Consider the following 12,828-nt stretch of genomic DNA (forward strand, 5'->3'; position numbering starts at 1 on the left):
GATGTGCCAAGTGTGCCTTTCCCCCCTTTTCTACGGCTGAGTTGCAGCTTTTTATTTTTCTCCATTAACCAGTGCTGAACCACGCACAATGATCTCCCACAGTCTCAGCAGGATGCAAACACAGAGCGGAGACACGGGGTAGCAATTGGCCATGTCAGAGAACAGAGGAGCTGCCACTTCTGTTCTGGTTTCATTGACTGGTTTGGTTTGCCTATACAGGCTCAGTACCCCCCCTGCTGGAGCCTCCGTGCTGTTTTCACAATGTTGACTGCTTCCCGCCAATTTCGAAGGAAGTAGCCTAATAATATATGATGTGGTGTCATTTATTTCCAGCTAATCTATTAGCAGTATAGGACCGGCATATCAACCGAAAGCTCGCGTCTTCGACTTCCTACATCAGAGTAAACACTGTGGCTGATGGGAAAACAATGTAACAGTTACTGCAGGAGAAATACTTATAAAAAAGAAAAGTTATAGAAACCTCAGTGTCATGTGAGGTCACGTGAAACCAGTGCTGAAAGGGACCTCGGTGGTATTTAAACTTTGAAGGAGTCACATTTTTCTGCAAATTCACATAAAGATACTAAATGATGCACTTTTTACAGTCTTTGGTTCATTATGTGCAGTCCTGTGATTTTTAACTGCTGGCTGCTCATATATACACGACACTGTTAAACATTTGTTAAGTAAATAAATAGATCAGTGTCCAGTTTATTCTTTATAGAGACCATTTTTTACATTAACATTACACTTTTCATCATTCATGTGAATATGTGAGGAAGCTACAATGTTTTACAATATGTTTTTTTTAAAAAACCACAAAACTGGATACAAAATTACAACTCTATTCTGAATTTGTGTGATTTTTCCTGCATTGTAGACATGTTAAGGCCGCTTGCACCATCTACTGACACTTAATAAAAACAAAGTCGTACCGTATTTCCTAACAGCAAATCCTCATGGTCAGCTTTACTCGTCCGATCCCCCAGCGCTGTTTTCAAACAGCAGGAAAGTATTGTTTGTAAAAAAATTTGAATTTCAATGTTTAGATTTAAATTTGAACTAAAATAATCTCAGCTCTCAGGCAGAGCTGCTGGCATACAATTACTTTTATCATCTGCATCTAACAACGATTTAATTACTGAATCATTTTAATCTATAAAAGGACAGAAAATATCTAAAAATGTCTAAAATTCCTTAAGTGGCATCATCCTTGATTTCATATTTTTAAACAACAATTTAAATGTAAGTGTCAGAGAACCACTCGCGTAAACATCACACTTTTTACAAGCTGAATACATATTTGTCATTGTTTTTCTTTAAATAAGGCTACGTTTAATATCTATCAATATCCTTTCATAAAATCGTTGATCTATCAGCTCGTCACAGTCACAGGAAGCACCTCTGTTACAAGCGGTGGTGTCTTTCCCAAATGTTGATTGGTAGTGATCAACATTGAGAGCTCAGATGAACTCCAGTTCTGCCTTTTCAAATTGTCATTCCAGCTTATGAACACAATGGAAACTAGGCCCAGAAAGGTCAAGCAGCATGTGTTGGACTTAAAAGTTTGTGGAGACATCTTAGCGAGTGCTTTGCACTTGACCCACTTACAATCACTGACCCAGACCCAGTTCCTAAAAACAGAACAAGAAGCCTGCTAGCTTTCTCCAGTGCTCACTTACCACTTGTCAAAAATATTTTTTCAGGACCCAGAAATCTAGAAAATCACAGAGTAATCGACGCAGCTCATTTAGCAGCGCTTCTACAGAAAAGAAGATGTATAATTATAATTCTCCAAGGCCACTTTTGTACTTTTTGGATTGGCCAACACCAATTAAAATTTGGATAGGAGCCAATGACACAAATGCGACGTCAAATAAGTAATCATTTGGCAAATCCCTGTTTGTGTTGGTTTGAATATTCTTGCCTGATCACGATGTTTTTTGTCAGTGAGGAGTGTTGGAGTCATATCACAAATTGCAGGTTTGTCAGTAAGGAGCACTTCCTTCCTACAGTGAAACACTAAATGCTTAAAAGTAATTCTGTTCAAACTATTTTTATTGGAAATTCTGTACATTTTTTTTTTAAGTCATGAAATTCTTTGATTAAAAATCACAGTATCAGCTCTCGAGCAACAGTATGAGTCAAATCTCTATAAAAATGCACAAGAGCCGCTCCAGCAAGGATCATCAAGTTCTGTCATGAACCCAATGACACCACCGCCTGCAGTAACGACCATGCTCACTAGATGGTGACATCTTACTGGCAAAGAAAGTGAGCCGGACCGCTATTGGACTAAAAGAAACCAAAGGAACGCCTCTCAAATTACATTTCAGAGCACCAGAGTTGGCTTTTAAAAACAGCAGCATGGAGGACACGCACTTCAAAGTTTCCAGTTCAGCTCCACTGGGTCAGGGCACAAGAGTGTGACGGTGGACTCCCTGATGACAGATGGACTGAGAGTAGTCAAACAAGCAGATGTTTGGGGACCCTGCTCTCGTCAGCGCTAGAGACGCAAACGCCAACATGCCTGGCACTAGATTAAAAAGAGAGATGAAGAGAAAACGGGGAGTGTGCGGAGAGGAGTGGCACAAAAAAGAAAGTAAGAAGAGGGAGTGACAGAGAAAGTGAGAGTGAGCGGCACGGTAGGGAGCAGGAAAGTGGGGAGAAAGGAAAGAGAAAGAGCTCAGATCGGGGGAGGGAGAGTGTTTTTATCCTCATGTGCACTCAGTCAGAGGGGTCACTGAGTGCGAGTGTTCCTGGACTGCCTGTCAAAACAGCGTGGCTACCAAAGAGCCTATTCACTGTGAAACGCAGACGCACGCAAACCCACATTAGCACACTCACGCATGCATGTGCAAGTGTGCAAGTGCACGTGGAGCCTCCAAAATCTCTTTACCAGTGCTCTTATTAAAAGCAACTACTTGACAGCAGCATCAAACCCAGCTTTTTTAATACCTGCGTCACAGCACCACCATCATCCATCGGCTCTGAGCCCTGTCACAGGCATGCATAGACAAGTGAATAACTGCAGCGTGAAAGAGTGAACACTCACACAAAATGCCGTCTTACCAGATAAAGGAGGAAAGTGTGCAAGCCAGTGCCAAGACCCACAGAGGAGAGGATGCCCAGACCGACCCAGTAGGCACACCACAGCGTCTTCTTCTCCATGTAGCACACATACTGCAGAGGCCAGAGAGAGGGACGGTCAACCACATGGCAGAGACACATGCACAGAGTGTGAAGAAAACAAGAAAAGGGGAAGGGGAGGGAGGGAGGGGGTGTGCACAGTGTGAGCAAGGAAGGGACAGAGTGAGAGGAGGTGAGAGCAAAAGTGTGTGAAACAGAGGGTCCTCTAAAGGCTGGGAGAAAGAAAGAGGGAGAGGAAGGAGAGTGAGGGAGAAACCTTGAGGTTGTTGAGTTTAAAGGACAGAGCTGTAGGGTAGGAGTGTTCAGCACAGAGCACCATTATTCTTTCCTGGTGGCAGCCAGCTCTTACACAACAAGCAAACAGAAGAAAGCCAAGATCTCTCCCTCTCTGTTCCTTTTCCTCCTGTTCATCCCCCACTATCACTCCATCTATCACTGCTGTTTACACCTCCTCCTGGAAGCCCAGGCAGGTTGTTTTCAGGGGGAAGCATGGAGTGTGTAGATTACGGGAAGAGGGGAGAAGGTGGGGTGGGGGCTCTGACCAGTGACTCCATTTCCCAGGAAACCCAGGAACACAACAACAGCACATACGCTCTCTCGCTTTACTGGCAGGATTCTGGGAAGCGCAGTGCCAGCCAAGGAAGATTGTTACGTGTAGTTACTGAGAAGTGATTACACAACTCCATGACTGTAAATAACGCTGATTTTCTTTCCTCCGTATTCCAGGGGGCGTTAAAAACAGCAAAAATGTGAACCGTCTCTGGGGGATTGTACAGCACGGCATGCTGCATTTGGACATTTAGAAGTATATTTATAAGAAACTGGCAGATACAACTAAGCACGTTTATGCAAATATCAGCTGTCAGACAACAACATACTACTGTCAGATGAAACCACAGATTTCAGGCACTCGCTGCAGCTGATGTGAATGCACGGGCAGGACAACCCTGCAGCAAATATACATATTGCATTCAGTGCTGCGGTGGGCTAAAGGTGAGAAAATATAATCATCAAAAAAGTGACTGCCACAGGACCAACTACATTAATAACCTCCTTGCATATGAATATTCCATCTACGCCAAGAAATACAATATGTGCAGAGTTTTAGTCACCTTGGTGTGTGCTCCTTCAATACGATAGGCAATGGAGAGGAGGATCAGCAGGATCAGCAGCCCAAACACAGTCTGTCTCTGCTGCCAGAGCCTGGATGAAGAAGCAACGAATGAAGGTAGACAAACTTGAGACGGAAGTTGGTGGAAAACAAAGCAGAAAGACAATGTTTAGTAGGGGAATGAAAGTTTGACGCCAGAGGGATCGTCAACAAGGAAGTGTTAGTGAAAGAAAAGGATTTCAACTTTGGACAAGAGAGACATCTGTTGGAAGCTAATCAAATCACCGCAGGTCTTCACCCATACGAGGCCGTGTTTGCAGATGGTGAACAGATCCGAGTAATATACAGCCTATAAAAGCATGTGCTCGGCCATAAGTGCCGTTACTGTCACCTCATTAACATGTGTGGAGGGGAGAAAGTATTAGAGCAACTTTATACAGAACAGAGCAGAATAAATCGAAAGCAGAAACTCTCGCGACAGTAGCAAAGACTGATATTTATAGACTTTGAAAAATAAGTTATTGTACAGACGTTCACGTTAGTGATGGGATTTCCGGCTCTTTTTAGGGAACCGGCTCTTTCAGCTCGACTCACTAAAAAGAGGCGGCTCTTTCGGCTCCGAACCGGCTCTTTAGGTTGTTTTGTTGCTTTAATTAATTTATTATTAACAACAATATAAAATTATGCACAAAAGGAATTACTAATGTAAAAAAAAAGTGGTTTTATTTATATATGTTTCTATATATATAAATATATGCGGTGGCCCCTAGAGACAAAGCACGTACAAACTCCAAAACACATTTCTAGCGTTAACTGAACTTCCAAAACAGAGCTACCTAGATCACTTAAATTACACAATTGAAAGCATATGTGTATTGTTTGTGTATTTATACACAAGCACTCATATATATTCAAATAATTCAAAAAAATGTTCATTTACCTGTTACTACCACACACCAAATCCGGTCGTTGGTACTTGTTGGCTTGTGTAGCCACTAGGTAACAAAAGCTCAACACTGGGCCTAGCATCCTGGAGCACTTCTGTTGTCTTTTGTACGTGTTTTGGAGTTTTTACGTGCTTCTGAGTTTTTACGTGCTTCGGGGTTTGTTCGTGCTTCGGAGTTTGTACGTGCTTTGGAGTTTTTACGTGTTTTGAAGTTTGTACGTACTTCGTCTCTAGGGGCCACCGTAAATATACTTTTATTTATTCACTCCACATAAAATGTAATAAATAAATCATATAATACAAAAACCAACTACTCACATTTCAACTTTTAACTATTTAAATTTTCAGCTTTTTCCCTTTAAACAAATTTAAAGTGAAACAACACAAAACACTGTAAACCACAACACAATTAAATATAAATTAAAATATGAAAACAAAAAGCAGATGCATATTCTCTGTCATATGGGCCTGCATGAATAAACTTTCTGAATCCTTTATCATCCGCAACTGAAAATAGTTGTGGATGATTACTATACCTTTCTAATGTGACGTTGTTGTCCCTGGCTCTCTTTCTCTCTCTCTCTCCCTCCCGCTCTGTTCCTGTGCTACTGAGAGTGTAACTACCGCCCCTCCCCCCTCTTCCCAGCGCAAGCACAAGGCTCGCGTGCGGAGTGAAGCGGAAAAAAAGTGCGAGAGAGAGGGTGAGAGAGAGAAGGAAAAAAAAACAACCCACGGCTCGCGATAAGGAGCCTGCTCTCCTCGTTCACGTCAAAGATCCGGCTCTAAGAGCCGTTTCGTTCGCAACCGACCCATCACTAGTTCACGTACACTCACCGTTTGGTGCTTCTGACGGAATTAATAGTTTAAAAAGATAATGCTCACGTGTTTATCTTGAATGTTAGAGTTAAACGTTTTATGAAAAAACAAAAAGACAGACGCTAACAGGTTGCTATCATCAGATTTATGGTTGATACTAAGCTAACCTTGTTTAGCGTCTGTGTACGTTGGCTAACCCTGCCCAATGACTCAGGACGTGTAAATCTGTAGAAAAGGTTGGCCAGCTGATACATTACAGTCAGTCTGTGCGTTTGTTAAAACTGTTTCTTTCACATAGTTACTGTCCAAGCTGACACGGACACACTGTCGGAGTGAACAGCAGCGCATGCGCGCTGGTCCCAGGTGCAAATAATTAGGGTTGATTAAAGGAAAAGTTAGAGTAGCATGAAATTAGCCCCCAGTGGGAAGGGGAGTGCAAACAGTTGTCTCCATGTGCTGTCGGCTTCATTCACTTATTTCAGGTACTGGAGCACACGGCATTAGCACTGACATGGAAAACTGGTTCTTGTAGCTAATTAGAGGTTAGCTAATAGAAATAGAATAGAATAGAACTGGAAGCATTCAATAAACTCAGAATTAATTCATTAAAAATACCTAGGAGCAGCTGCCTGTTTGTAGAAGCCATACCTCTCCAACTTCAATACAGTGGTCGGAGATAGATGTCGCTGTTTTACGTATGTTACTAAAGACCGGCTACATTTATAGCCATTTATAGCCATTTAACATTTGTGCATGTATATTTTCACATCTCTTTTTCTTATGTTTTTCTTCTCCCTCATTTTCCGACTCACCTCCAGCCTCATCTCTTTAACTGAAGGCTCTGACAGTGAGCTGGCTAAACAACAACAGCTGGTCACAAGCTAACATTAGGCCAGTTAATGTCCAAGTCCAACTGTGTTACACCCACTTCAAAGAGCAGCTAATTGAGACTAACAGCAGCTAACGCGAAGCTAACAGCAGCATTTACTGAAAAGCTCAGAATAGCAGCAACACCTCAACTCCATATCACATCACTCAGAAGTAAGGTTCACTGACACCGGTGCTGGATTCATTTGACAAAGTTTAAAGCCTCCTTCACAGTAAATAAACATATTGACAGTTGAGGTAAACAGTGAACTGACAGCCTACACGTACTACAGATGAACAGTGATCGTTTGTCTTACACCTGGTAAAAAACAGAATTCAGTGATCTGCAATTTGGTGACATCTAATGATGAGATTAGGATTCAGTCCAGGTTTTACTCTTGGGCTGTGTTAGAGTATCTTTGCATGATTTAATTTGCCTTGAGGTTTAAACTGCAGGTGGGTGGGCTTATGTGTGTGCCATGACAGTATCAAGGATATCCCCTGTCTTTGAAATCATACACATCCAAGAATAGAAAAAACACTGCAAATGTGTTTTTATTAAAACCAGAATTTCCATTCATTTGACCGTAATGATTTCTCACCACATGCCCTCCCCTATCCTAATCCTCCATTGTTTCACAAGCTACCTACATATTAAGAACAACAAGTGCATAGCCACAAGACAGGACAGTCTGTTGCCTCGAGGACTCCCACATGTTGTAAATTACAAACCGCTTTTAACAACATCCAGGATAAACCTCTCTGCATGCGAGTGCACTAAAGCCCTAATGTGTTTGCATGTGTGCTGGGGAGTAGCAGCTTCTCTCAGTCACAACGCTGCTCGTGGTGCTTGCGGCTCACCACATCCTCTTGTAGTTTTAGAAAATAAACACGTTGTCCTGACACGCTTAACCGCAAAGGCCCCCCTGAGAGTACACTCTGACCTTCTTCTGGGTTCTTTGTTATTAGGTGTACAAAAGACATGTTTTCCACCACAGGGAACATGCTGTCAAGACAAATTCTGACGGAGTCTGAGCTGATGTTGTTGCTTTGTTGGTGGGATCATGCCAGTGTGTGTGGCGGAAAGACTTTCTTGGTAGAAAGGAAGAGGAGTGCAAAGTGAAAATATATATATATGTAAACAGATCCTGTGGTGTTTTTGTTGTACTGTGACTGAAGATAAAACAACGGTTAACAGTACTGAGACAATCAACGTTACATCTGATCTGGTGGTGTTTATATCCTTCTGTGTAAGTGAGGACTGCATAGTGCTGCCTCTTCCTCTTTTTGTGCAATGAAAGCAGCAACTGTCACTATAAATAATACTGAAAAAACTACTGCTTAAATGTGACAAATCTATATGCTGATTTCCCAGTGAAACAAACTCACAGGACATAAATGTTTCAAGTTTTTCCTTTTATTCGTGATTAACAGCTGAGCAGATGCAAAGAAGCTACACTGAAATGGTTTGTGCATTGTATCTTACTAATTCACCAAAAGTCTAATGTTACCACATTGCCTGTTTTAACATTATCATTAATGTTAAAGCTGTTATTGACTGAGAGCGCTCGTTCATGATGCCACAGTCAAAAACAGATCAGAAACAGTGCAGTCATTTGGGGAGAGGCTCCCCTGTTTCTCACCTCCACGTCCAGCCTTTAAGGGTGATCAGCAGTTCCAGAGTGAAGTAGTGAAGCGTGAGCAGAGGTTTCTTCCATAACACGAGGGCTTCGCGCTCATCCGAGTCCGTCTGTCTCCCGCCATCCGCAGGGAGCCCCGAGTCTTCTATTGTTCAAGAACACACACAAACAAATGTGGGAGCACAGGAAAACCATTTATATACTGGTTCACTTATAGTATCATTAAGCATTTTTAGACTTTACCTCCCAGCTCCCCATTTTGCTGCTCCTTTACACCCAGTCGCCTCTGAAGTAGTTCACCTTCGGCCCCACACTTTGCCATCTCATTCATCTGGAAGGCGTCCTGCCGAGACAAGAGACGGGCCTTGAGCGCAGCGTCACGCATGCTGATCTGCTCGCCAGATCTGAAAGCGCTACTGGTCCCAAACAAACACAGAGTCGCTTTCAATAACACGGAGAACCCCCAGATATTTTCCACTCGCAAGCATGTCTTCATACACACTCGCACACGGGGTAAACAGCTGCTGTTTTTCCTACTCCTGCATCCTGCAGAGCGCCAGTAACCCAGTCAGGCCTGTGCATGACCTAATAAGTACTTTAATTAGCGCTGATACTGGGAGCGCATGCAAATCTTGTTCATTTTTGTGTGCGGACAACTTTTGAGAAGTTTCTCCCAGTAATCAAAAAACTGTTCCCTATCTTCAATATGTTTAAATAATAGATTTAACGGTGTAAGACGGTATTATGCTTTATGCTTCCTCCCTTCATTTGTTCACAGGAGATCCACACACCTCCGTGCTCGTGCCTGCAAGCATGTAAGTGTGTCACTACAGAGCCTCGTGTCTCTCAGGAATCAGTGAGCATCAAGATGGGGACTCTGACACTGAGGTGTGCAGCTCACCATCTGCTGGAATTGCCAGTTCCTCTTGCAGACACATACATACTCTCAGAGCTTAATCCCTCTATTCTGTGCCCTAGCTGTGCACCTCTGGCTGTTTAAAATCTGCAAAAATAAAATTGCACAGCACATGCATCCCAGATGAATGTGAAGTACATAGTTTGTGAGACTTCCACTCAGTGCTTGCTGAAGGTTCAAGAACCTGAACACAAATGTATGTTCAGCATGTTTCAATGAAAACACGCTTCCTGATCACTGAAACGGCTCACACTGGCAGCTGTGAATAGTTTGCAGGCTATTTTGTGCTACTGAGATGTTGCACACCAAAAAATGATATTCTTCTTATACATAAAGAACTGCACATACACTCAGTGGCAGATTTCAAACCTTCAGGACATGCGCTCATTAGAAGCACTCGCTCAATGCTACAACAAATCATTTGCTCGTTTGCACATGAGAAAACAGCTTTGTCCAAGAACCATGCTATTCATCATATCCTGTGAACAATCCTGACAATAGAAATCTGTGCCAAACCGGTCTGTTTGTGCAAAACATGAACTTTTGCTGCCACAAATGTGTGCTTTATTCTGCAGAACAGCTATTTTGTTCAGGAGTTAAACTGCAAACTGTGCGTCACAGCCAGCACCCAGTAAACAGTTTCATAACGACACTTCTGCTTATGTGAGACTCAGTAGCACAGCGCTGCTCCAGCGCCTGATTGCGCAATCGCTTCTACCAAAACAACTCAGACCTGTTGAGTAACTGTGAGGGACAATGAGAAATTCAAGACAGAGCGCACACACTTCCAGATGAGAAATCCAATACGGCGTAATCGATTCACACTTTTGTTAAACACAAATGAGAGCTGCACACTGGAGACAGGTTATGAAATGAGTGCAAAACAAAAACAAAGGCCTTAAATATGACACCAAAGTCTGTTCTAGAAATGCATGATGCACAGAGAGTAAACTCACCGTTCAGCTGGAGTCTAGTCTGCAATGAGCTCTGAGCTTGTAAAAAAAAACCCTGCGGTGGAGCCCCAGTAGCAATGTAGGGCAAGAGCACGCTTCCCCACGAATTGCATCATAATTCGAGTGCAGGATATGGTGATGAAGGGGGCCAGTGAGGGATAGAGCAGTGATGCTGGGTTTCTTGGGGGGGGGGGGGGGGGCTCACAGAAGAAAGACACACAAACACAGAAAGAGGGAGAGATTTCATCTTTTGCCTGGTCAAACCTCCAGAGAGGCAGTCTAATTAAGACTCTATAAATAAGTGGATCACTTTCCTGGAGCGCACTTCTAACACGTCTCAGTCCTCTGCAGGTTTCACATTGAGGATGCATGAACGGCATCGTGTCAAATTAGAAAAAAACAACTCCAAAACTAAGGACATTGCATTTTTCAGGTCATAAGTACAGACCTCAGCTGTCTGCTGGCATGTTTGAGTTCCTGTCTCATCTCATTTGCCAGAGTTAAAAAAAGAAGTTGTCTTCTCCCACAGGTGGAAGGTGTTTCTGCGAGGGCTCGAACAGAGTCCAGGTTTACTGTCTCCTGGGATCTTGTTAAGAAAGCGGAATGATGGGAAGATTCCAGAGCAGGTGTCATTTACCACCTGACCGCACGACATGTGATCTTAATATGACAAAGTACAGCCTCTGCTCAGCATCTGCCTGGACGTGGTAGCTCTGAAATGAGTTCAGTTATATTCATGTCAGAGGTCATTTAGTTCGTATTTTAAAAAAGCACGAAAACATTACAATAGTTTCAAATGAAAAGTGTTTCCACAGAAATGTATTTGGAGATTTTATTTGTACATGTAGACCTCCGATCTTTGTTTTCTAATATGGAACATATTTGTATTCTTTATTTGTCTTTGTGTTTAAATCACAATCTTCAAGATTAAATATTGTCTGTTTTAAAAAGGACTGATGGGAAATACAAGCAAAATATCAACCTGTAATATTGTGCTCCTTAGTACTCATCAAACGAACTAGATGAAGGGCTCATAGTTACACAATCCTTCATAACACACACAACGCTTTGCTCTGTCACGTCTCAGCTTGCAGTCTGATTTCAGTGATGTGGGCAAGTGGACGGGATGTAATCTGATTACTGTCAGATCATGTACAGCTGCTTGTAACAGAAACTAACTGTTTTGTTCAATAGAGGGCAGTGTTACCTTGAAGTTTGAAAACCTCACTGGGCTTATTGGGGTCACGGTTGGGAAAGTCCCAGGATTATGTGTTGCATGATGTCTGTATTCCCTGTGGAATCCCAGCAGTTAATGTCACTTAGAAAGTGGAATGTATCGGTTTGATTAGCTCTCCGTGGGAAAGCAGAGACATGTTTGTTTGTTAAACTACATTTTAACCTGTTAAACCTCCAGCATGTTTAAAAAAGCTGATACCTGGAGATTCAGCAGGATGATGCAGGAGCTCTTCAGGAGAGATGGAGAGAAGCAAGAAAGCATGTGAGTGCTAAACAGGGCTAAAATATTTGTACTTGTTTGACAGCATATGGCACCTGTTGGTATAACAGCTCATGTCCCAGTGTGTGTGTAGTGAAGTGGAAGCGATCAGGAGAAGACTTTCCAATGCTGTAAGCAACTACAGAGAGAAGAAGGAGCTCCATGACCAGCTGCTGGAGGATGGGCCGATACCTGGAGAGAAGATAACGGCACTGAAGGCAGAAAAAAGAGCTTGTTATATTATACCTTAACAGCTAAACTAGACTTAATGGCAAAGAAGGGACTTTTATATACACACTGTTCATGGGCTGTAGTCTCACAAACTAGAATAACGCTGTGCACGTCACTCCTCTGTGGAACATTTCAAAATAAGTTATGGCACCGCTATGATGACATCGTTGATGATTGACTGTGTATCCAGGTTACAGCAACAGATGGAAACAAAGAGAAAACTCTGGAAGGAGGAATATGAAAAAAGCCTGCGCTGGGAGCTTTGGGCTCAGCGCGAAACATTAATAAGAGAAATGGTGAGAGGCATGCACAAGTGTATCCTTTCTTGACTTCAGCCAAAAAACATCGGTACAAACGCTGTTTCATCTTGGAGTTCAGGCCTGGTCACGACCCTGTCACGCACACCAGCTGGCCACTATTGAACGTTGCAGATTTCATTGATGTCAAAAGCAAATCACTGGTGTTGATTTCATGTTCTGATTGGAGGCAGAGAATCAGCAGCTGAGGCACAAAAATGAACATCTGCCTGCTGAGGTGACGTCTGAGTCTCCAAGTATACTTGTTGTAACGATTTAACACCACATTTTGCCTCTAATGGCTGGAGTCGTGTAAAAGCTGAAAGAATTTCCAACTAAATCAGAAACAGTCATGCTCTGCTCTGCTTCTCTTTCAGCTGTATTATCTCAGGGGGAAAGGTCAGAAA

The 12,828-nt window shown here is 42.7% G+C and overlaps 1 protein-coding gene across 5 annotated transcripts in view; it reads right to left on the reverse strand.

Annotated features, from left to right (window-relative positions):
- LOC134636228 (vacuole membrane protein 1-like) overlaps positions 1-10,530 on the reverse strand; it is a 50,673-nt gene extending 40,143 nt beyond the window's left edge. The window contains exons 1-5 of one of the 5 annotated variants that reach the window (XM_063486118.1): positions 10,403-10,530; positions 8,774-8,873; positions 8,534-8,675; positions 4,263-4,353; positions 3,073-3,183 (exon numbers count right to left, since the gene is read on the reverse strand). In XM_063486118.1, the coding sequence (XP_063342188.1) occupies positions 3,073-3,183; positions 4,263-4,353; positions 8,534-8,675; positions 8,774-8,861 (432 nt within the window). In that variant the 5' untranslated portion in view covers positions 8,862-8,873; positions 10,403-10,530. Of the gene's footprint in view, positions 1-3,072; positions 3,184-3,406; positions 3,619-4,262; positions 4,354-8,533; positions 8,676-8,773; positions 8,947-10,402 lie in introns of those variants that run through there. The other 4 variants (XM_063486117.1, XM_063486116.1, XM_063486121.1 and 1 more) reach the window with 4 other exon arrangements.
- Between the last annotated feature and the right edge of the window lie 2,298 nt (positions 10,531-12,828).

Source organism: Pelmatolapia mariae, linkage group LG10_11 (assembly GCF_036321145.2).
Source record: "Pelmatolapia mariae isolate MD_Pm_ZW linkage group LG10_11, Pm_UMD_F_2, whole genome shotgun sequence".
NCBI classification, from domain to species: domain Eukaryota; kingdom Metazoa; phylum Chordata; class Actinopteri; order Cichliformes; family Cichlidae; genus Pelmatolapia; species Pelmatolapia mariae.